The 22268-nt window shown below is 64.6% G+C and overlaps 3 protein-coding genes across 3 annotated transcripts; 2 read left to right on the top strand and 1 right to left on the bottom strand.

Annotated features, from left to right (window-relative positions):
* The first annotated feature begins 466 nt into the window (after positions 1 to 466).
* On the top strand, positions 467 to 7822 carry ARL8A (ARF like GTPase 8A). The gene is made up of 7 exons (XM_055418901.2): positions 467 to 735; positions 4654 to 4734; positions 4917 to 4990; positions 5952 to 6045; positions 6158 to 6225; positions 6564 to 6634; positions 6910 to 7822. Exons 1-7 carry the CDS (start codon positions 613 to 615, stop codon positions 6957 to 6959), a joined length of 561 nt encoding a protein of 186 aa, XP_055274876.1. The 5' UTR covers positions 467 to 612; the 3' UTR covers positions 6960 to 7822.
* A 3292-nt stretch (positions 7823 to 11114) lies between these two features.
* On the bottom strand, positions 11115 to 14851 carry GPR37L1 (G protein-coupled receptor 37 like 1). The gene is made up of 2 exons (XM_055418900.2): positions 13877 to 14851; positions 11115 to 11988 (listed from the first exon to the last, which is right to left on the bottom strand). Exons 1-2 carry the CDS (start codon positions 14600 to 14602, stop codon positions 11182 to 11184), a joined length of 1533 nt encoding a protein of 510 aa, XP_055274875.1. The 5' UTR covers positions 14603 to 14851; the 3' UTR covers positions 11115 to 11181.
* An 850-nt stretch (positions 14852 to 15701) lies between these two features.
* On the top strand, positions 15702 to 17737 carry LOC129551807 (uncharacterized). Its single transcript, XM_055420140.2, has 4 exons — positions 15702 to 15863; positions 16289 to 16398; positions 16578 to 16711; positions 16873 to 17737. Exons 1-4 carry the CDS (start codon positions 15702 to 15704, stop codon positions 17688 to 17690), a joined length of 1224 nt encoding a protein of 407 aa, XP_055276115.2. The 3' UTR covers positions 17691 to 17737.
* Positions 17738 to 22268: the final 4531 nt, after the last annotated feature.

The following is a 22268-nucleotide window of genomic DNA, read 5'->3' as shown; positions in this document are numbered from 1 at the left end:
TCGTGGTTGACAAAACGCTCACGGGCGGCCGTTTCTCGCCGCGGGGTACCCTCTGAGAGATCGGGGCTCGGCACCCAGGGATGCTCAGAGGCCAGTACCCAGGGAACAAAAGATCTCAGAGACCTCCCCCCCTCCCAGCGTCCTGGGAGGCCGCGGACCACCCTCGTCCACCCTGGAAATGTTCCTCCTGGACGGCGCCCTCGCCCACTTCCGACACACTGTCTGGAAGACGGGACGGGTGCCCGTGAGGACGCGGCAGCTCGCGAAGGGGAAAAGCAACCGGAGCTCCTTTCCCCAGGCGCCCCGCCCAACGCTCCGCGGCTCGGCCCGCCGGCCCGGCGCGGAGGAGCGCGCTCGCTCGGGGGCGAGCAGGGCGGCCGGCCGCGCGGGCGGAGCCGGGGGACGGCGGCCGGGCGCGGGGAGGACGCGCCGAGGCCACACCCAGCGGCGCGCCGATCCCGGCAGCGAGTCGTCGGCCGCGCGCGCTCCTGCCGAGCCTCCGCCCGCACCGAGCCCGGAGCCGGGCCGCACCGGGGAGGGCCGCTCCGGCCGCAGCGCGAGGGCACCAGGGGCGGCGGGGGGCCGGCACCAGGCGCGGCCGGCGCAGCGACCATGATCGCTTTGTTCAACAAGCTGCTGGACTGGTTCAAGGCCCTGTTCTGGAAGGAGGAGATGGAGCTCACGCTGGTCGGGCTGCAGTACTCCGGCAAGACCACCTTCGTCAACGTGATCGCGGTACGGGCGCCGGCCCCGAGCCCCCGCCGCGCCGGGCGGAGCGGGTCCCCGCCCGGCGTGGAGGCGCGGGGCCCAGCACGGCCCGGGGGGCCCGGCGGCGCACGCCCGGGCCGGGATGGCACCGAGGGCGCGGGGGGCGGGGGACAGAGGACGCGGCCCAGGCCCGGGACTGGCGGCTCCGAGGGTGTCACGAGACCCGAGGGACCGCCGCCCGCGGAGACGGCCCGCCTTCCGCGCCGCAGCCGGGCGCATGACGGGGCGAAAGTGCAGGCCCTGCCGCGGGGAGGGTCGCGGGATGGGATGCCCTGCGGCTTGGGCAGGGGGCCCGGCGGCCCAGGCCCCACCCCGGGGGGTTAACCCCGCCTGGCCGGAAGGGGGAACCCCGGCGCTACTGGTGGTGGGGGAGAGAAGGATGCTCTGGGGGCAGGGGATCCGCCCCGGGCCCAGGGCTCCAGCCCAGACGCCTCCTCTACGGGAACCTCTGCTCAGCTGGAGGTCCGGGGGCGATGGACAGCACCCCGAGGAGCTCGGAGGCCCCGCCCGGCCCGGAAGTTGCAGAGGAGGTGGGGACCCAGAGGATGGGGTGCAGGTGGGGGCAGGTCCACTTGGGACAGAGCAGAGAGTGGCTCCGGGACCGGGTGGGCGAGTGTGAGCCTTTCAGAGTCAGGGCGGTGGTGGGGAAGGAGTTAAAATGTGTCTCAGAAAAGGGGAAGATGAGCTGAACTGCAGTGGAGGCTGCGGCCTGGCGGGCATTTGTGAGCCTGCTGCGCTGGGCCCCTGGGGCTGAGGGAGGCTTGGGCAGGGCTCGGCTTGTCCGCTGCCTGGGTTTTCTGAGAACTGTGGACCGGCCGTGCATGAGATGGGTCAGCGGAGAAGTGTGGCTGCTGGCCTGGGTCCCTCCCCTGCCGGTTCTGCGCACCCTCAAAGAGAAGGGTGGAGGGAGGCTGGGGTTAGAGTCCCCACGACAGCGTGTTTGGGCACTGGCTCCCTTTCCTAAATGTGTTTGTGATGACCTCTGTCCAGGGGCTCCTGGCCGCTCACCCAGCAGGATGAGCTCGTGGGGCCCAGGCTGGGTTTGTTGGCAGGATGGTGTCTGGGCTTCTGTCTGCCCAGGCTCTGGCCCTCTGTGGGAGACCCCTGGTTAGACCTAGAGTTGACCTGGGCTCAGGCTCCAGGAGCAGGGGCCAGGTGCCTGGCTGGGAGATGACCAAGGTGAGGCCAGGAGGGGCCGGTTGCCGCTGCTCTCGAGGCTCAGCCTGGATGTCACCTCTGGTCCCCAGGGCGGGGACGCGCTCCTCCTGGAGCGGCTACAAAGCCGCGTTCCGGGCGGGGATCTGCAGGCGCCCGGGGGCTTCTGTGCCCTGGTTGTGTCCAGAAAGCAGGAGACTCTGGCAAGTCAGAGCAGAGTCCCAGAGCTACAGATCCCACCACCAGGGTCAGGAGTGTCTGAGGTGCACAGGGAGGCTGCCCGCCCCCTCCGGCCGCACCTTCATCTTCACGACATGAAGTGTGTCGCCTCATCTCGCACATCCCAAAAGTGCAACCTCGATTTCCCTAGACAGAGGCTTCCCAGGAACACCCATGCTTGTGGGCTGCGGTGGGAGCGCCCACCTCTGGGCGAGTCGAGTTCTCAGCTCCTCCAGGGTCAGACCCAGCTAAGTCTCAGTGGAGTGTGTTTCAGAAAGGAACAAAGAGTCAGGACCCTGGCCTCTGCCCTTGTGCCCACCACTGACCTGAATCCCGCTGGCCTCTATATTTGGCCTTTCTTTGTCTCAGCTTTTCCCCGTTTGTTTTTCTGTTCACCCTATAAGTCTGACTGTAAATAGAAATTGAGTTTATGTGTCAGCTGCTCAACCAGCTAACGTGACCTGGGCAGCGTCATTGAGAGACTTCCAGTGCTCCTGAGAACCCGAACCTCAGCTTCCCAACCTCTGAAAAGGCTGTGCTGCTTGCAAGTAGGAGGTGTTTTGCCCAAGGGAAACTAGAGGACAAATATTTTCAAATACTTTAAAGTGTGATGACTGTCCAATGGAAGAACTGATTTGGGGTTCAGTTCAGTTCAGTCGCTCAGTCGTGTCCGACTCTTCGCGACCCCATGAATCACAGCACGCCAGGCCTCCCTGTCCATCACCAACTCCCGGCGTGCACTCAAACCCATGTCCATCGAGTCAGTGATTTGGGGGTACCCAGGGGTAAACTTGGGAAGATGGATTTTTCACTCATTATAAAGAACTTTGGAGTGCTGTAGCTAACACAGCAAGGATGAGCTAGAGGGGATTCAACCATGAGGGGGCGCTCCACTAGACAACTTTAGGGTTCCTGCTGACCTTGAAGGAGGAGCTTGTGAGATTCGAGGCCTTAGCCGGGAAATGAAGTTGCAACTGGTTCCAGCTTAGCTCTGATTCACTGCTGACCTGGAAATCCCGGGGCAGGGAGCCTGGCACCCCCCTCTGCCAGGCTGGATGTTTTATTTCCACGAGAGCCTGCGGGTGTTCTGGTTGCCAGGGAGCAATGATGGTTCCTCACGTATGGAAACATTTCCAAGCTCTTTGTGAGCCCTGTTGGCCACTTTCTAGGAAGCTAAACCCCTCACAGAAGGAAACTTCAAGGCCCAGAGAGGTCAAAGTGTCTTGTCCAAGCTCCTCCGTGAAGAGTGATAAAAGAGAAATGGGCTTCCCTTCTGCAGTCTCCATGTTCTTAACCTGCTTGGGATGGGGGTGCGCCCCCACACCCTGCCTGGGTTTGCAGATGCAAACCACACATGCTTTTCCCTACTTAGACAGAAGCGAAGCCGCCTCCTCAGGGCGCTCCCTCTTCCTCAAGTTTCCTCCCTTTTAGAGGCTCTTGGACCGCTTTGATATCTGATGGAAACCAGAGACCCTTTCACCAATGTGCGCAGACACACTGTGTGCACTCTCAGCGGCCTCTGAAGCCCCCCGATCCGCCTCATGCCTGCCACGCGTCTTGGGCGGCCGCTGCTCATGACCGCGGGCCTTGATGACCCTGAAGACAAAAGGGGATCCGTCCGTCTCAGCTGGGACCTGGGGACTTGGCTCACACTCACAGGCTCTGAACAAGAAACCACCATGGCCACACTTTGGCCAGTGATCAGAGCCCCTGGCTGCTCTGTGTGGCCGGAGGCAAATGACTCTTGCCACCATAGAAGGTGGCATCACAGAGGAGCAAGGCTGTCCCCTCAGGTTCAAGGTTAAGGAAGCCACATCGCCTTCAGCCTGTGACCGAGGGGGAGCAGAGGCCTCCTACATGTGAACGTGGAGACAGCCTTGGGCAGAGTTCGGACCTGCCTTGTTAGAGGCCTGTGGCTGGTTTAGAACAATCTAGAGATCATGGAGACAGTTTAGAGGGGAGAAGTGGGAATTGCTAGAATGTGAAACTGGTTGTGGGAGATGGAGTGAGTCCCCGAGGAGCTCTCGGTCCGGCGAGGTCCCAGGGAGGACCGCCCACCCACAAATGGGAACAGCAGGAAGAGTCCTGAAATCGCTTGCTGTGTGCTGCACGCAGGTGTGGCTGCCTTACCCACCCGGGGTTGACACAAATGTTCACTACCCTGTGCAGGTGTGAACCTTGACTGTTTACCCCACCTGCTCCACCAGAGGATAAATGGGAGGGGGCGGGGCGGGGGGCTGGAGGCTGGACCTCTCCATGCAGGCTGAGCCACTTCCAGAGCCCTCTTCGTACAGGACAGCCTGACTGCGAGGTGGACACTGGGCTTGGTCAGGGCCCGGTTTTGCCTGAAAGTGGGGGCACGTGGGACCCGCCGGGGACCCCATGGTGACCTGGAGGGGGGGTGGGGGTGGAGGCAGGAGAGGCTCCCCACTGCCTGGTCCGTGGCCACAGGGGACCACCCATCCGCACCTGCCATTTTTGCCCCTTTCCGATTCTGACTCTCCCTTCCAGTCAGGGCAGTTCAACGAGGACATGATCCCCACCGTGGGCTTCAACATGCGGAAGATCACCAAGGGGAACGTGACCATCAAGGTGCGTGCCGGCCGGGGGCAGCTCGGGGCTCTCCTAGTGAACAGAAAATAACCGGGCGCCGACCGCTGAGGAGCCCGGGCGGGGGTAGGGATAGGGGGACGGGGGATGGGTGGTCCTGGGGGCTGGGGACAGGGCACCAGCGGCCCGGGAAGCCCGCCGCTGACGCCGCCCCCTCTCTCCAGCTCTGGGACATCGGGGGACAGCCCCGCTTCCGCAGCATGTGGGAGCGCTACTGCCGCGGAGTGAGCGCCATCGTGTGAGTGCGGGACGGGCCCTGGCTGGCGGCCTGAGCCCCTGTCGCCGCTTTGGCTTGGCCTCTGCTGTCCAGTCTGAGACTCGGATCACCACCGCCTCATGCGGAAGCCTCCGCGTGTACCTCCCCTGACTCAGACTCACCTGTGTCCTGAATTTTATGTGATTTAATGGTTCCCTCCCTCACTTTTTTTTGTTTTTCCTTTTTTCCTTTCTTTTTCATTTTTGGCACACCACACGTCTTGCAGGATTTCTGTTCCCTAACCCCGGCCCTTGTCAGTGGAGCCCTAGCCACTGGACCGCCGGGGAATTCCCTCCCTTGCTTTTAAAAAACAGCAACAACCACAGCATATATATGTGCCCAAAGAAAAGACCATTTAGCTTTCATTGTTTTTAAGTGGATTTTAAAATTTTTGTACAGTGTTAAAGGTAATCCTCTCATTTACAGTTATGTCAAAATATTGGCTCTGTCCCCTATGTTGTACATCGTTGTGGCCTGTAACCTGATTTTTTATTATTGTTATTATTATTTTTTAAGTTTTTTGGCCACGTGGTATGCGGAATCTTAGTTCCTGGACCAGGGATGGAACCGGTACCCCCTGCAGTGGAAGCTCCCAGTCCTAACCGCTGGGACCACCAGGGAGCTCCCCAGTCTGATCTTTTCAAGCGTTTTGAGCATAGAGTCTGTTGGAGCTTTCTTTGCAGTTTCCTCCCCGTTGTCTAGTCCTCCCGTGAGAACAGAAGAGGGTCCCTCTTGGAAGGACTCGGGTCTCATCTCACAGGGCCCCGTGTTTCCCAGCGAGCAGCAGCACCTCTGGGGTCTGTCGGGGGCGGGACGCGGGTTGGCCCCCCGTGGTCCCTGCAGGTTGTCCCATCAGAGGCCCTGCCTGAGCCCTCCCAGGTGGCAGCTCCCACCCTCACCCCGGCCTGTGGGGTCAACTGCGTCCCCACCTGCTGTCCCCCAGGTACATGGTGGACGCCGCTGACCAAGAGAAGATTGAGGCCTCCAAGAATGAGCTCCACAACCTACTGGACAAGCCCCAGCTGCAGGGCATCCCGGTCAGCCCCGCGTGGAGTGGGCGGGCAAGGCCCGGGACTGGGGGGTGGGCGGCGGGTGGGGCGCCCGGGCCGCGGCAGCCCTGGCCCGAGCCCTGTCCTGTCTTCGCGGCAGGTGCTCGTTCTGGGGAACAAGCGAGACCTCCCGGGGGCGCTGGATGAGAAGGAGCTGATCGAGAAAATGTGAGTGGGCCCCGGCCCCGCCCGCGGCGCGCAGCGAGGGGCTCGCGCTCCCGGCACCGCCGCGCGGGGGCGCCCGCGGGCCCGCCTCCCCGCCCGTCCCCCCAGTCCCAGGTCCCCTGCCCGCTCCAAGCCCCCAGTCCCCGCGCTCCCGGCACCGCCGCGGCCTCCCCGCCCGTCCCCACCAGTCCCAGGCCCCCTGCCCGCTCCAAGCCCCCAGTCCCCGCGCTCCCGGCACCGCTGCGGCCTCCCCGCCCGTCCCCCCCAGTCCCAGGTCCCCTGCCCGCTCCAAAGCCCCCAGTCCCCGCGGCGGCGGCTTCAGGAGACTGTGGTCCCCGCAGGAACCTGTCTGCCATCCAGGACCGAGAAATCTGCTGCTACTCCATCTCCTGCAAAGAGAAGGACAACATCGGTGGGTGTGGGGGGTCCGCGGGGCGGGGTGGGAGGGGAGGCCCCGGGCTCCCCGGGTGGGGCCGGCGACAGGAAGCCCCCGCCCTGCGTCCACTGGTGTGCGGTCTTGGGCGAGCCCCCCGGGGCTCCGTCTCTGTCTCCTGCGCGGCTCGGAGCAGGTCTGACGTTGGAACTGGGCTTTTGACGCCCGTGGGCTGCAGCCCCCACGCCCCCGGTGTGCGCTCTCCCCAGGAGAAGCAGCCCCGAAGCCCTGTAACCTGCTCCCTTGTCCCCCAGACATCACCCTACAGTGGCTTATCCAGCACTCAAAGTCGAGGAGAAGCTGAGACCGCGGCCGCGCCCTCGGACCAGGGGCCGCCTCCCAACCTGAAGCCGAGCTCCCCTCCCCCTGCGGCCCCCCAAGCCCACCCTCCCTACTCCGTGCGGGGAGGGTCCTCCGGGGGCCCTAGAGTCCCGTTCTGCTGAGGTTTGAACTCCTGATTCGACTGTAAAATAAACGGCTCCCGCCCGCCCCCTAACCTCCCCTCCGCCTGCGTTTTCCGGCCCCGCCCCTCCCGCCCCCCTTTCCCACCGTTATTGTCCTGTGTGTACAGTATATATATGTATATATATTTTAATTTTTTAATTTAAGCAAAGACTAAAATCAACCATTTGATGCTGCAGGGCCCAGCCAGGATCTGGGAGGGGGCGGTGGGGAGAGCAGGAGGGAGCCAGGGGGTTGGCTGGGGCGGGTCCGCCCGGAAAGGCACCAGCCTGGCAGGGGCGGCCGTCCGGAGCCTCGTCTGTCCCCGCAGTGTTTGGATGTCACAGGCAGACGGGAGCCTTCATGACTCCCCTCTGGGCCCCAGCCGGGCGGAGGGCAGGGGCCGCCTCCGAGGTGCCCCGCCGCCCCCCTCCCCTCCGGGCCGGGCCGGCTCCCCGCTCCTGCCCCTCCTCAGGCCCCACCTCCGCGGGCCACCTCTCGTTCTGTTCTCATTTTGCAGAGTTGCACAAGGAGAGAACTCAGCATGGGGGGTTGGTTCTTTGGGTTTTTGTTTTCTGTTGGTTTATTTAATTTAACTATTTGTAAAGTGATGTCCCTCTTCCTTTTTTACACTTTTCTGCTCATATTTAACCTCTGTTTGGAAGATGATTCTTGTAACTGTACATTTTTTTGCCTCCTAACAAGAATAAACGACAATTTTGTGTTGGGGGGTTGCACGGTGTGGGTTCTTTGCCCTCGGTGGCCCAGCAGGCTCAGGACGCTAGCCCTCCACCGGGGCGCACCCAGCCGGCGGGAGGCACGCGCTGGCCCGGGCACACAATGGCTCTTTACAGAGCGGCCCCCGCGTGTGGCCCGGCTTCTGCCTGCCGCCGCCTCCTCTGGTCCCCCGCTCTGAGCTGCCAGCGGCCCCGAGGGCGCCGGTGTCACCACCTGCCCGGCCGCGCCTCAGCGCGGGATGCGGCGGGCAGTGCGTCCAGAGCTCCGCCTGCAGCCCGAGCGGGCGGAGCCAGTGAAGGGCCCTGGGGCGGGCAGCGCCCGGTATCCGGATCCCGCAGCTGACCCGCTCCGCCGCTGGTGTCGGGGCTGCTGGTTTCCCAGGAGAGGCCGCGCCCTCGCTCCTTCCACCAAGACCCCCCTCCCCACCCTACCTCCAAAGCAGCTCAGAGCCTTGCGCCCCGCTTCTCGAAAATCCTTCCCAAATCCAGGGCCATCTTGACCCAGTTTTACCGTAAGCCCCGCCCTACTGGCTCCCCTCCGCCCAGAAATGGGACGGCCCTACATGCAGGCTTCATCCATCCTCCGCTGGGAGAAAACAGCTTCCAGAGTACTGGGAGGCGGGCCTGCCCTGGTGGCTCTGAGCTCCGTATGTCCTCCGTAATTTCTCCTGGAGGCTCCTTCCTGTCATCAGAAAGGCAGGGAGGAGTGGCCTGCCTGGAGAGAGGCTCCCCACTGCCGCGGAGTTTGATGGAATTTGGCAAATGGAGCCAGATGACTTTGCGGTGCCTTCACAGGTGGCTCAGTGGTAAAGAATCCGCCTGCTATGCAGGAGACTAGGTGCGATCCCTGGGTCGGGAAGATCCCCTGGAGGAGGAAATGGCCACACACTCCAGTATTCTTGCCTGGAAAATTCCACGGACAGAGGAGCCTGACGGGCTGCAGTCCAAGCGGGTGCAGAGTCAGACAACTGAGCGTGCGCACGCGCTGACCAGCCCCTCAGGAGTCGGCAAGGGGGTCCAGGGCTAGGCTGGTCCTGGCTGGCGATGCCGTGGCCTGGGGCGCGAGGGCAGGACAGAGAGCAGGATGGGGGGATCCGGTGACCTGCCTTTCTGGCCTCCCGTGTCCTCCGAGAAGGGCAGGACTTGAGCTGGGACAGGATGAGCTGCTCACCAGCCAGCAGGCACCCTCCTGCCCAGTGCCTGCACACAGCAGGCGCCTATCGGACAGACTGCAGATTCATGCACCGTGGTGGGGGTGGGGCCCTCTGCCCCCCTGCAGAACTGCGCCCCCAGGGGAGGACAGGAAGGAAGGTGCTGGACGCTGGGCCTCCTGCCCGGAGCTCTAGGAGTCCTGTCTCAGGCCTCCAGTGACTCCAGGCCTCTGTTAGGGGTTCGTCCCACTTCACTGTGGTCCAGGAACTGCACCCAGTCTGCCCAAGGGAGGCAATTCTCACTGCAAGTGTGGGGGAGGGTGGGGGGCTCAGTTGGTTGGCCCCTCCCAGCTGGCTGGTATCCCCTAAAGACCCAGCTCAAGTCCACTGCTCACCACTGCCAATCAGCCCCCCCACCCCAGGCCCAGGACCCCTAAGCAACAAATGTCTCTTTGTTGCCCCAGCTGGCCAGGCCCGAGGGACCGTTGCTCCTTCCCAAGGCCCGCTGGCCCGCTTGCTGACTAATCCTGCAAGCCACTCACGTTGGCTGCCCGGGGCAGCGGGGCGAGCCAGGCCTCGGGGCAACCGTCTCCTCCCACGGCTTTGAGCTGGGAGAGGCAAGGGTGCCCCTTGGCAGAGCCCCCAGACAGGATGTGGTGGAGGCCACCCCCGCCCTGCTCGTCCCCATTTCACCGACCCCCCGCCCTATATCCCATAGGAAGCTGCTGATGCATCTGGGACTGGGGGGGTGGAGAGGAAGCAGGGAGGGCACCCAGCACCCACCTGCCCTGGGCCCACCCCCAGCCTGCTCCCCCCCACCCCGTCCTAAGCTGCTGCAGACGAGGCTGGGGGCTTCAGGCACCGTGGTGGCCGCTTGCCACTCGCAGCACAAAGAGTGTGTGCCCAGCAGCGCCATCACCTAGCAACGGCCTCCCTCTCCCTTGGCGTCACCCGTCCTGGGGGTGGGTGCCAGGGAGAGAGAACAAGGCCGCTAAGATCCCGGGGCACGGGGAAAGCAGGCTGAGGCCAAGGGCTGTGGGTGGGGTAGCCATCGGAGAGGGGAGCCTCGGGCATGCTACCACCCCACCCCCGCCCTGGGGACCCTCCTGGGCCCGCGGATGATCGGGGCACAGCTGGCCGCGGGGACTCCCCTCTAGGAGACCCAGAGCTGTACCTCAGACGGGAGGGCAGGCTCCTGGGGCCTCAGCCAAGGTGCCCCTCTGGCTGACCTCATGCCAAACTCTCTGGGCCCAAATGAGGCTCAGGGGCCTCTGGACGGCCCCCCGCTGCGGGGGAACCAGTGAGAGGAAGGCAGACTCGGGGTGGTGCGTCAGAGCGCTGGCCACAGCAAGGGTGTGGGGTGGGGCAGGCGGGGGCAGGCAGGGGCAGGCGGCTGCGTCGTCTGTGGGCTGAACAGTCGATTCTAAGAAGCCAGACAAGAGCCATTCTCAGAGGCAGACCCTCGCTCGAATGGGGGCTTTGTGCGGAGGGAGGAGCAGTGAGGGGGCCCTCCATGGGAGACAAGTTTCCGGCCTTCTTCCTGTGAGCAGCTGGGTTCAGGCCCGACCGAGGGCACAGGGCCCCAGCCCCCAAGCCCTTCCGTTCACTCTGCCCTCAAAGTCATGGCGCCCCAGGCTGGACAGGACGCCAGCCACAGGCCAGGAGGGGCCGGCAGTGGCCAGGAGGGCAAAGCCCAGGTGCACCTGGGCGCTGCTGGGATGTGGCACAAGAAAGGCCCGTGGGCACAGGGCCGCTTCTACCTCGTTTATTGTTCTTCAAGAAGGGCCGTCTACGGGGAGCACACCTGAGCGGGGGCAGGGAGGACGGGCCACCCGGGGGTTCATCAGAGGAGGAGTCGGACCAAGGGACAAGTCCTCCCTGGGGACGGCGCCCAAGGGAGGCGTGCAGCGTGGGGGCTGGCCATGCCCGGGGAGGAGCCGGGTCCTGGGGGCGCAGTGCGGAGAGGGGTCCACGGGTGGTGCGGTCAGGCTCCAGATTGCAGAGGGGGCGGGGTGGGGCCAGGTGAGGTTCCGGAGAGTTTCAGGGCAGCTCTGAGGGCCTGGAGGCCATCGCCCCGGAGAGCGCAGGGCGGGCAGGCCCCGGCGCAGCAGGGAGGGGCCCCAGCAGGCCCGGACCCCAGCCTGGGGAGCCGAGCCCACCTCTGGGCAGAGCTCCCCCGCCGCAGGCAGGCTGGGCCTCAGCAGGGCGTGCCCAGGGCCAGGAGTGGTGGCGCCTCGCGGGGCTTGTGGAAGTAGCCGGAGGCGGACAGCTCCGTGTGCAGCTTGGCGCGGGGGCCGCCCGGGGCCGCCCGCCCGCCGCAGCCCTCGCCACAGCAGCAGCAGCAGCAGTCCAGGAAGGCGCGGCCCAGCGGGCGGCTCACGCACAGAAGCAGCAGCGGTGTGACGGCCGCCTTGAAGAAGGTGGAGAACTGCGTGACCAGGCCCAGGAGCTCCAGGGTCTGGCGCGTGAGCACGGCTGACAGGTAGGCGGCCACGACGTTGCACACGTTCTCGGGGAGGGCGCAGAGGGCGTGCACAGCGGCCAGGCCTGCCACGGTGCTGCTGGGCCGGGCCCCCGGTGGCTCCTGCGGGCCTGGCTGGCTCTCCGGCTTCCTGCCTAGTGGGCCCCGCACCCGCCATGTCACCAGCTGGCAGGTGACCGTGAAGAGCACGGGCAGGCAGAAGTAGCAGCCGAAGAACCACCACATGCGGGCGTTCTGGTAGGTCAGGACCAGCGAGTAGAGCGACTCGGGCAGGTGGGCCGAGGGCTTCATGACGCACGCGTCCACGGCACCCGCGCTGGGGCTGGGCTCCCGCACCAGCTGCCACAGCAGGAGCTCGGGCGCGGCCAGTGTCATGGAGCCCACCCAGATGACTGCCAGCTTGGCCAGGATGGACGGGCATGGCTCGATGGGCCTGGCCTTGGGCAGGGTGCTGGTGGCAACGTGGAAGCGATCGATGCCCAGGGCACAGAGGCTGAAGGTGGTGACGCCCAGGGAGGAGACCTATGGGGCACGGGGTGGGGAGAGGGGGTTGGCACCACGCTCCTGGGACTTCAGGAATCATCCCCGAGAATGAACGCAGGGATGCAGGGGTCCTGGGCCTGCCAGGCTGTGGATGCCTGTGTCCCCCAGGTGCATGGGGGGAGCGGGTAGCCTTGGGGGTGCAGGCACAGGTTTTCTGTCTTGCCTTGCCCTGCTGGAGAGGCCCAGGGTTGGGCCACCCGGGGAAGCAGCCCCTCCAGACTGGCCCACCCGGGCTCAGCCTGCTCACCCAGCGCACAGGATGACCGCCCTGTGAGCAGAGAGGAGGCGAGTGCCAGTGGCTGCCCGCTTGGACCTTCCCTCCCCGCTGGGGCGTGCTGCTGGGACCTCCCCTCCCCTCTCTGGGCAGGCCCCGGCCTGGCCAGAGGAAGACAACACAGCCTCTCCTTTCCTCCCAGAACAGTCCCCTGGAACCCCACAGCTCACTCCGCTCCTCCAGGGCCTCCTGGGGCCCCTACGAAAGGGCCCAGCAGCGCGTCTATCCCTCGCCTCTCACCAACACCCAGCCTGCAGGGCGGGCTCACGGTCACCTGTCCTCCAGGCTGTGGAGGGGGCAGGCGTGTGGGACCCCAGCCAGGCGGGGCCCGGCTCCCCTTGGCCACGACTCTGCAGACAGGCCTCACAGGGAACCGCCCTCTCCCTCCCCTGAGGCCTTCCCGATAAAAACCATCACTTGAATCATTTTAACTCCACGCATACTGTGGCTACCACACCTGCCCTCCTTCGAGAGTTCACTCAGCCACTGTGGCGGTGATCACCCGTCACCCATAAGGGGGCCGAGCTGGGGCAGGTAAAGTGCCCCACCCCGGTCACTCAGCCAGCCTGCCCACCTCCAAGGCCCCATGTCTGACCCCTGCGGCTCAGAGGGGCTCTGAGCTCCAGGTAACTGAGATGCAAAGCTGCATCCAGCTGGGCGGCTTCCTTCAGGTCTGAGCACCTTTGGGTGGTTGCCCCGGGCTGGGGAGGGCAAAAAAGGGCTGTGCCACCTGCTGAGCCTCAGCGAGTCCGTCCAGATGAGAACTCATCACTAGTTCACAGGACGCGGCGAGAACCGGGAAGATGGCAGTGTTCAGACACTCGTCCTGATTCTGTCCCCACTCAGGCCGGTTGCCCACGCACTCAGCCCCCAGGAGGAGAGCGGCTTTGCGGGGGCACGGTCACTCTAGCCCTCATTATTCCCCCCAAGCCCATGTAAACAACATTCAAAAGGCTGCTGGCTTATTTCAAGCTGCCGTACGGACACGCTGGCCTTGCTGTGTCTGACACAAGTACTTATTTTGGTGCTGCTTTGATTGCACTTTCTCCTGGTCTACACATCCATCAGCACTCATCCCAGCGAGGAAGAGCCCAGAGGTAAAGGGACATCTGATCTACCCCCTGGTTGGGAGCCAGGGAAATGGGAAAGGAGGTCTGACCTGCCCAGGGACACCCCGATATGCCTCAGCCTCAGCTGCAGCCCCCAGAACCAGGGCTCCACTTTCAGAGGACGGAGCAGGCAAGGGTGGCGGCAGGGACGAGGGTTGCGGTGAGGGAGGGTTTGCACTCCCTGTAGTGGGTACAGACCTGACTGGTTAGGGGGGTGGGTCTGCAGGGAATTGTAATCTCCCTTCAGGCACCGCTTGAGGGGGCGGGAAATTGAGGGGCAGAGGTGGGTACAGAGCAGAGCTATTTCTTGGGTGGAAAGATCGAGGGGTTAAGGCAGGGGAAGGGAGCTCTCAGCGTGGAGAGAAGGGGGCCTGCCTTGAGGCTACTGGGGGCAGGAGCAGGCTGGGGGGCCTCATGCACCCTCTCCGCCCACGCTGGCAGCCCCCCGCCCCCACCCTGTGGGCTCTCCCGGCCACACACTCACCTCCACAAAGGGCACTGCCCGGCAGGACACAGAGCCCAGCAGCCTCTGCTTGGTGATCTCGTGGAAGGTGACGACAGGGAGGCAGAAGAAGAGGACCAGGAAGTCCCAGAGCGCCAGGCTGGCCAGGATGGAGTTCCAGGCACTCTTTAGGTGGTAGCTGTGCCACACAATGCACATGACCGCCAGGCTGCCCACGACGCCCACAGCGAACAGCGCCAGGGCCAGCAGCAGGACGGCGTAGGCCCCGTAGGAGCGCTCCGTCACCGGGTACAGGGGGTTCTGCACCTGCAGGCGCCGGCCGGGCATCCCCGTCACGTTGCCCCGGGGCTCCTGCCCGCTGCCCCCAGCCACCCTGGCCTGGTCCGGGGAGGGGCTGGCGGCCACCCAGGGCTGGGTGGGCTGCGGGGCGGCGGGGCGGATGGGCCGGGGGTATTCAACCCACCCCTCGGGCACGTACTGCTGCAACCCCTCAGCTCCTCGCCTGGACCGGTCCGGCTGCTCCTGGGCCGCAGGGTGGTGTCCACCCTCCTGCAGATGGACCCCCCCAGGAGCTCTTTCGGGCCCGGCTGCCAGCGCCACGGCAAGGGAGACGCCCAGCGGCCACAGCCACTGCATGGCCGGACGAGCGGCACGGCTGCCCGCACACAGAGGCGAGGCTGGGCCGAGTGCGGGCCCTGCTCGATGGGCAGCTGGCTGCTGGGCCCGCCCCCACTGGGCGTCTGGCATCGCCAGCCGGCTCCAGTGGTCACCCCCCGTCCCTCCGCCCGCGGCAGCCAGGCAGGACAGGGCAGGGCCCTCTGCTGGACACAGGGCGCTCTGTGCCGCTCAGGACATGCCTCCCCAGGTCCCATGGGCGGCAGCACTCAGACCTGCGGGGCCCTCGGGGCCGCCCACCCTCAGTCCCAGGCGTGCACAAGCGGTTGGGGGACAGGGCTCCCGCCCCCTCAGGAGACCGCTGTCGCTGTCCGCCGCAGGGCTCGTGAGCGCTCACTGGGCCAGGCCGCTGGCGGAGCCGTTATTCGCCATGTTACCTTACTCCCGCAGCTCAGAGAGGCAAAGGAACTTGTTCAAGGACACACAGCCGGGATCCAGATTGCAGGTGTGCCCAACTCCGGAGCTGAAACTCAGCCCCTCAATCACGCAGCATACAGGAGTTCAGCAGGAAAGGGATCCTGAAGAGGACCTACAGCCACAGTCTTCTTTCTCAGACGTGGAAACCATGGGAACCGCAGCCAGAGAGGTCTGGCCAGGGCCAGGTACTCACAGGACAGGTGGCTGGTGACCGAGGAGATGAGACAGCAGGTCTCTGCTCCCCCTGCTCTGAATGTGCACGTTGACTGCACCTCGGTGGGGGCGGTCCACAGACCCTGACCTAGGAAACCAACTGCAGTGCTGAAGAAGACTCTTGAGAGTCCCTGGGGCTGCAAGGAGATCCAACCAGTCCATCCTGAAGGAGATCAGTCCTGAATATTCATTGGAAGGACTGATGCTGAAGCTGAAACTCCCACACTTTGGCCACCTGACGTGAAGAGTTGACTCATTTGAAAAGACCCTGATGCTGGGAAAGATTGAGGGCAGGAGGAGAAGGGGACGACAGAGGATGAGATGGTTGGATGGCATCACCGACTCGATGGACGTGAGTTTGAGCACGCTCCGGGAGTTGGTGATGGACAGGGAGGCTGGCGTGCTGCGGTCCCTGGGGTCACAAAGAACCAGACAGGACTGACTGACTGAACTGAAGAAAGGCAGCCCCCTGCCGGCCCTGGCTCTCCGGGGCCGTGGGGACGTCAGATGCCACTAGGTGGAACCAGATGCTCAGAGATAGATGGTCACGGCTGCCTGGTCCGTGACCCTAGCCCAGCCCACAGACTCGCAGCAGCTGTTGGGGGAGGCGGTCTCACGAGACCATGTGGGTTCCCAGGGCGACCCCAAAGCGCTGAGGCCATGCAACTTGCTCTTCCACCCCACCCTCCTGGGTCCCTCGTGGGTCGGCCTCCCCAACAAAGATCTCTCTCCAGGACCACGCTGGAGCAGCTCCCCAACCAGAGCAGGCCACATGGAAGGTGACCATTTCCGAGTCGATAGCAATCTCTCTCCTTCGTCCCAGAAGTTCCCCGTCCTCTTCCCCAGGGAATTCCCCGGGGCTGGCCGCAGGAATGGTCCTGGGGCGAGTCAGGGTAGAGTGGGGCTGGGACCTCGGGGCGGCTGTGAAGCCGCCAGAGATGGTTGGAATCTGGCCTTTTCGAGTCCATGGGCCAGCGCTGTCCAGTGAATGGAACCAGAGCATCCAGATCTTACCCCTCTGCCACTCCAGCTGTGTGACTCCAGTCAGTATCGAGCCCTCTGCAACTCGTCTGTAGTGAGGAACGAGCGGCAGCGGCATGGGCCTGTCTGTGTCGGTCGCTGGAACAGCACGTGGCCCCTGAGAAGGGCTGGATGAGGGCGTGCGGTTGCCGCGGCGACTCACTCACCACTCACCACAGCCTCTGGGGGCAGCTGCTGGTATTGTCTTCAGGCCACAGGTTTGGGAACCGAAGGACAGAGCCGCAGGAGGCAGGCGGGGGTCAAATTCGAGACAAGCCCTCCCCACTCCCAGCCACAACAGCTGGCACCACAGCCGGGCAGCAGAGTCTTCTGCACCCCACTCTGCCAGCCCTGCAGGCTCTGGGCTCCTGGACCACAGTGAGGTGTGCTCCTGAAGGTCAGAGGCTCAGGACCCGCTCGCAACTCAGAGACAAGCCCTCCGTCACTCACCCTCATGGTCCAAAGGCTGGCTGAGCATCTACCCTGAGCCAGAGGTTGCCACAGGTGCTCTGGAAGCAGTGAACCTCACAGGTATGACCTCTGCCCCCGAGATCCACATTTAAAGAAGGAGGCAGCCATTGAAACTGAGCCCCAGAGAGCACAAGGATAAATCGTGAGGAAGGGCGTGGGAAGAGGAGATGGTGCCGTGCCATCGAGGAATCTCTGCCCTTCGGTTTTCTCCTGGGTGAAAGGTCAGTGGTGCCCCGGGGCCTGTGGTCTCCAAGGATGCTGTGGCGGCGGAACGCGGGCATTGCCAAGGTGCGGCCTCCACGGCGATGCGTGTCGGTGCTTCTCAGCCTGTGGTCCCTGGACAGCCAGCCTGGAGAGCGGATTGACACACTGGCTTGAGCAGACGTGCGGGAAGGTCCAACGCCCCACGCTCCAGCAAACGCACAGACAATCCCGGCGCCGTGTGTCAGGCACGCCCCCCGCATCGAGCGGACAGGCCGAGGGTGGAGTGGACGTGGAGGCGCTGGCCCTGGGGGCCTGTGTCCTCCCTCAGTGCCTGGCATCTGGAGATGCTGGAACACACAGCCAGCAAAGGCACAAAACCACCCACCCAGGCCTCCCTGCTCCATGGCCCCAAAGCCCCCTTGATGGAGGAGCGGGGAGAGGAAACCCCTCCTCGACAGGGAGGACTCAGCTGGCCGGGGGAAGACTTCTCCCCACCCGAGGGTGCTCCTTCCCCGGGACTCACGCTGTTATCCCCCAGTGTGGTGCTGGGCCCCCAGACTCACCAGCTCCCCGCCCCTCCTACAGCCTGGCCAAGGCAGCATTGGGATGGTCCAGCCCAGGGGAGGCTCAGGGAGGAGGTGCCAGGGCGACAGCTGGGCACCAGGAGCCAATCTGGTCTGCAAGATGTCACCCTGCCTTCCTGACCCCAGAGCACTCCCTGGAGCTCCGGCCAGCACCCAGCACCCCGAGCTCGTCACAGACACTGCCCTCTTCCCGTGGCGAAGCCAGGTTCTCTCACCCAAAGATGGCCCTCCATGCCACGGTCTCCCAGTAAGCATCCTCCAACAGCAGGATAACCCAACTGGCTGGCCCGTCAGAATAAACCCCCAAGTTTCTAAGATGTGTGTGCGCTGTAGGAGGGGAGTGACTTGTGTTAGTATTTATTTAACAGATGTTTATTGTGACAGACACAAAAGTGATGCTAGAAGCACCTGTTACTAACAGACAACCGTCGTTTGAAACCTCCATCCTCAGACAGGTCACTGCCATCCCAGGCCGCCCGGTCCAGTTCCAGACAGCTTGGACATGGAAGTTGCTCCTTTATTAGAAATGTGACTCCAGGAAAATCCACTGCGAGAGACTGAACACAGCCAGGCTCCAGTGGGGGTGGTCAGCAAGACAAACCCCCCTCTGCAGGAGCAGCAGGGCCCTGGCGACGGTGGGGGTGTGTGTGGGGGTGGCGCTGGGGTGGGATGCAGAGGCCTCCCGGGCGGTCCTCGGTGAGTCAGGAAGGCTTCCTAGAGGAGAGCCTTCGCAGGGGCTCCTCCAGGAGCAGAGACTAAGGGCCAGAGAGGGTGCTGGTTCTTAGACAGGAGGAAGGCCACAGTCCAGCAGGCCGGCAGCTGGAGGGGAGACGGGCTGATTCCGGGAAGAGCCGGCCTGCTGGGAGGAGTGGAGGGTTACCCAGCCGGGACAGAGAACAGGAGAGCTGCTGCATCTCAGGACCAGGCCTGGGGGGCCGGGTGGGGCGGGTAAGCTGGAGACGCCGGGGAAGCCCAAGGAGGGAGGTCCCCTGTTCCACCCCGCCTGTCCCCTTCCCCAGTGACCCCCTGCACATCCTTAGCTTTCCCTGCAGACAGCTTGGTCAGGCTGTCTTCCTGGGGCACCCGGGGGCTCCTGGCAGCCTGGAACTGGTTCTGAGCTCTGGGGTGAGTGGGGAGGGTCAGGGTGAAGTCTCTGGGGACAGCCAAGCCCCCAGCTGTGGGCTGTGACTGTGGCAGGGTCTGGCTGCTGCCTGGGGGCCAGCAGGAAGCCCCTCTGCTTAGGGGGCGAGTGCGGGAGACTAGGGCGTGCTCCAGACGGCACAGCCCCTCGCCCCCAGCCACTGGCACGGCCTCGCCTCCCTCCGCGGCCTCAGGCGGCAGGCGGGGACAAGCAGAGCATTCACTGCCAGGCGCCCCTGCCGTGTCCTTTCACCGTGTCCTTTCCTACCGTGATGTCCTGGCAGGGCCGCCAGCCAGGCTAAGCCTGGAAGAACGTGGAGGGGAACCGACGGGGAGGCGCGACCCCTCCCCTGCGCGGGGTGGCACCTGTCTGGGCAGCGGCAGGCACAGGCTGGTACTGAGGCGGGGCGGCAGGATTCCGTGCGGGGGTCCCTCTGCGCCCAGCCGCTGCTCCGAGTCCCACCCTTGCTGCGGATGCTGGGTGGCCCAGGCTGCGTAGGCCAGGGCCAGGTCCCTTTACCTTCTGACCCTCAGCTCTCCTGGCAGTAAGCCCTGCTTAGAAGGCTCGCCCTGGACATCCAACCACATGGCTGAGAGGCATCGCCAAGACAAACAGGGTCCCTCAGGAACGCCCACGTCTCTCCTCCTTCACACTGGCCTCAGCCCCTGTCCGTCTAAGAGCCACCCTCAAGTGGTCCCGGACGTTCACGTCCATGCAGTGCAGCCCCTGTGACCCCCAGGTGGAAGGACCCTGGGCCTCCCATTCAGCCAGTCTGGCCATGGGCTGTGACCAGAGGTGGGGGTCCTTGGGACTTGCGTCCAGGAGCCCAACACCCAGGGACCCTCTGAGGGTGACAGGGATACTCCATGCCCACCTGTCACTCCTGGATGGGGTGAAGAGGCAGGAGGGGATTAAGGCCCCCAGCCGCATCACCCCCTGTGCAAAGGTGATTAAGGACAGACAGAGCCCCCCCAGCAGCCGCCCTGTCCCACAGCCCAGCCTCTGCCAGGAGTGAGCAGGGCTGGGCAGGCCGCCCGGGACCTTGGGTGCGGCTTCACCCAAGGATGGAGACAGCAGTTTCTGCCCCAGCCAGACTTTCCCCTCCCCCGGCCAGCTGTCTCTGGTCATGAGGGTCGGGTCCTGCCCCTCTCTGCTTCCCCACGGGGCTCACTCTTTTTCTCTCCTACCCAAACCAGCAGTCTGAGTCTGCGGGTCTGCAGACCGGCCTGGAACGGGCCCTGGATCTTGGGAGCTGAGGGGAGGTCCTTTGCTGAAGCTGCGGACGTGAACACAGACTCAGGGAGGTGGGCGCCCGGCTGACCCATCTCCCAGCCCCAGTGCAGCCGCCGACGTCCTGACGCGAGTGTCACCTCCCGCCTGGCAGCACAGGGCTGTGCTGGGTTCAGTCCAGGCCATTCCCCGGGTTGGGACTCGCAGCAAAAGCACCCTGGGTGTGGGGGTGAGGAAGGGCGAGTGGGTCCCCTCTGCACCCTCCAAGGTGAGCCCACGTCCCCCGGACGCCTCTCCCCATGAACCTCTCCTCTGACGGTCCCCCCAGCCCTCGGGTCCCGGGGCACACTGCCCTTCTCCAGGCCTCCCTCTGAGGATGCCTGCCCACCATTGCCAGGCTGCCCTCCAAGGTGGGTGGGCCCACAAGGCTAGAGTCTGGCCAGGCTGCCCTGGATGGAGGGCCCTCACCTATGACCCGTGGCTTTGCTAGGGAGCTCTCAGTCCCTTCCCACTGCAGTGTTCCCCGAGGGACTTCAGGGACGAGGCGGGCTTAAGTGTCTTTGTCTGTTTGCTCTTTTGAGGGTGAGGGAGCTCCCTGGCCCCCTGGACGCTGCGGTCCTCTGGGCCTCTTCTGTCATTTCCACTGGGGGTGGGGGCGGGAGATGGCAGCGAGCCTGGCGGAGGCAGGAGCGGGTGCACAGCTTCCCCAGGCGGGTGCGCTCTCTGCACTCAGCACATGGCCATGCGCACTGCCCCCATGGCAGAGCCACAGAGCGCCCACACGCACCCGTGTGAAGAGGTTTATATTTCTCTCGGGAATGGCCGGGGCAGGGGTGTGGCCCAACAGATGGCTGGCAGGTTACAGGTGTGTCTGGCTGGAAAAGGCAGGCGGCCCGGCGAGCTGATTGGCGGGCTGTGAGTCACGGCGGTTGGGCTCCTGGAGCGGGCTCGCTGGCTGTCATGGAGTCGGGGTCAGGCCCGGTCTTATCTCCACCACCTCCTCTGCCCAGACAGACCGTGCTCCCCGCCCGTGTCGGCGGTGACACGCGGTCAGTGGGTCATGCCCTCTGCGTAGCCTTCCGGTGGGGAGTGAGTCCACTGCGCCTGGCATGGAGGCTCTCCCGGGTCCGACGGCCCCAAGTGGGAGCCATTTGAGGGACCGGCTGGCTCGCTACATGAAACCTGGCAAAGCCACAGAGGGGTTTCCTCAGTTCCAAAAGCCCCACCTGAACCGACCAGCAACATAAAAATGTTTGTGGGTAAACATTCCGGAAAGCAACTCCAGGCTTTGGGAAGGGCCTCCAGGGAGACGGGCCGGGAGGAACGGCCATGGTAACTTGGCGGCCAGGAGCAGGCAGGTACAAGGGCCCCCACCCTGGCTTCCAGCACAAGGGACCCTAGGACGTGTCCTGCCCCCCAGTCCCGCAGAGTTTGTACTTCCCAGGTCTGGTGGGCGTGGCTTCGTGCCCTTCCAGAAGGCGAGCCCAACAGTCCCAGAGGAACACAGCAGGGCCTGGGCCAGGGCGTGCCCGCCCAAGGTCACCAGGTGGAGGCTGGCAGCGAGCAGCAGCAGACACAGGGACATCCGCGCCACCACACCGGCCAGAGCTCTGCCCGCCTGGCCATGCAGAAAGCTGCAGCCCCCAAACCTCCACGAGGGTCCCAGGACCACTCACTCGGCCGGGGGACGGGAAGGAGCTGGCACAGCCACCTCCACCCAGGCTGCAACTGCCAAGAAGCTTCAAAGTCCCAACAAACCTCCACAAGTTTCCTGCAGCTCCCGGTCCCGTCTGCCAGCCTGAGCAGACAGGATTCTGGAGTCTGGGTGGGGGCAGCTGAGCTGGGAGGTCCCCGGCCAGCTCCCTGCAGCTGCCAGGCTGCCTGCGGTCCCCCGGACCTGGCTAGGGCCCACCCGGAAGGCACAGTGCCTGGGCTGCATGCCAGGGGGAATTTTCCACCTGCCTGGCCCTGCCGTCTGCTCTGTGGTCTGGAGCCGAGCGTGTCTGCAGCATACACAGCCGAAGGGCCGATGCCCACCGATTCCCATGACAGCTGACAGTGTCAGAGGAGCCGTTGGTTCTGGGTCATGAAGGTCCCCAGGTCACCCCGTGAGCCCCACCTTGAGCAGACTGAGGCCCAAGAGAGCAATGACACCACCAAGGTCACAGGGAGAGGTGGCATGTGCCCAGCCTTGGGCCACAGACAGCACAGAGTGCTGACCGGGCCGCGGGCCTCCGCCCCACTCCCCTCCACCCCAGGATCGCTGGGCTGCCCCCCACCCCCACCCCTCCCCACACACCATGTCCTCCCTTCTTGGCACAGCTCAGTGGGTCTGCCCTCCCCAGATGGACATGAGAAGCAGCTCCGGGTGTGTGTGTGTGCACGTGTGCACAAGTATCCCTGGCCCTGGTGTGTGTGTGTGTGTGTGTGCTGGTGTGTGAGAGCAGCAGCTCTGGGT

This window comes from Moschus berezovskii, chromosome 17 (assembly GCF_049115385.1).
Source record: "Moschus berezovskii isolate FMDL1 chromosome 17, NW_MosBer_1.0, whole genome shotgun sequence".
Classification (NCBI taxonomy): domain Eukaryota; kingdom Metazoa; phylum Chordata; class Mammalia; order Artiodactyla; family Moschidae; genus Moschus; species Moschus berezovskii.
This window is presented reverse-complemented; position numbering and strand designations above follow the sequence as displayed.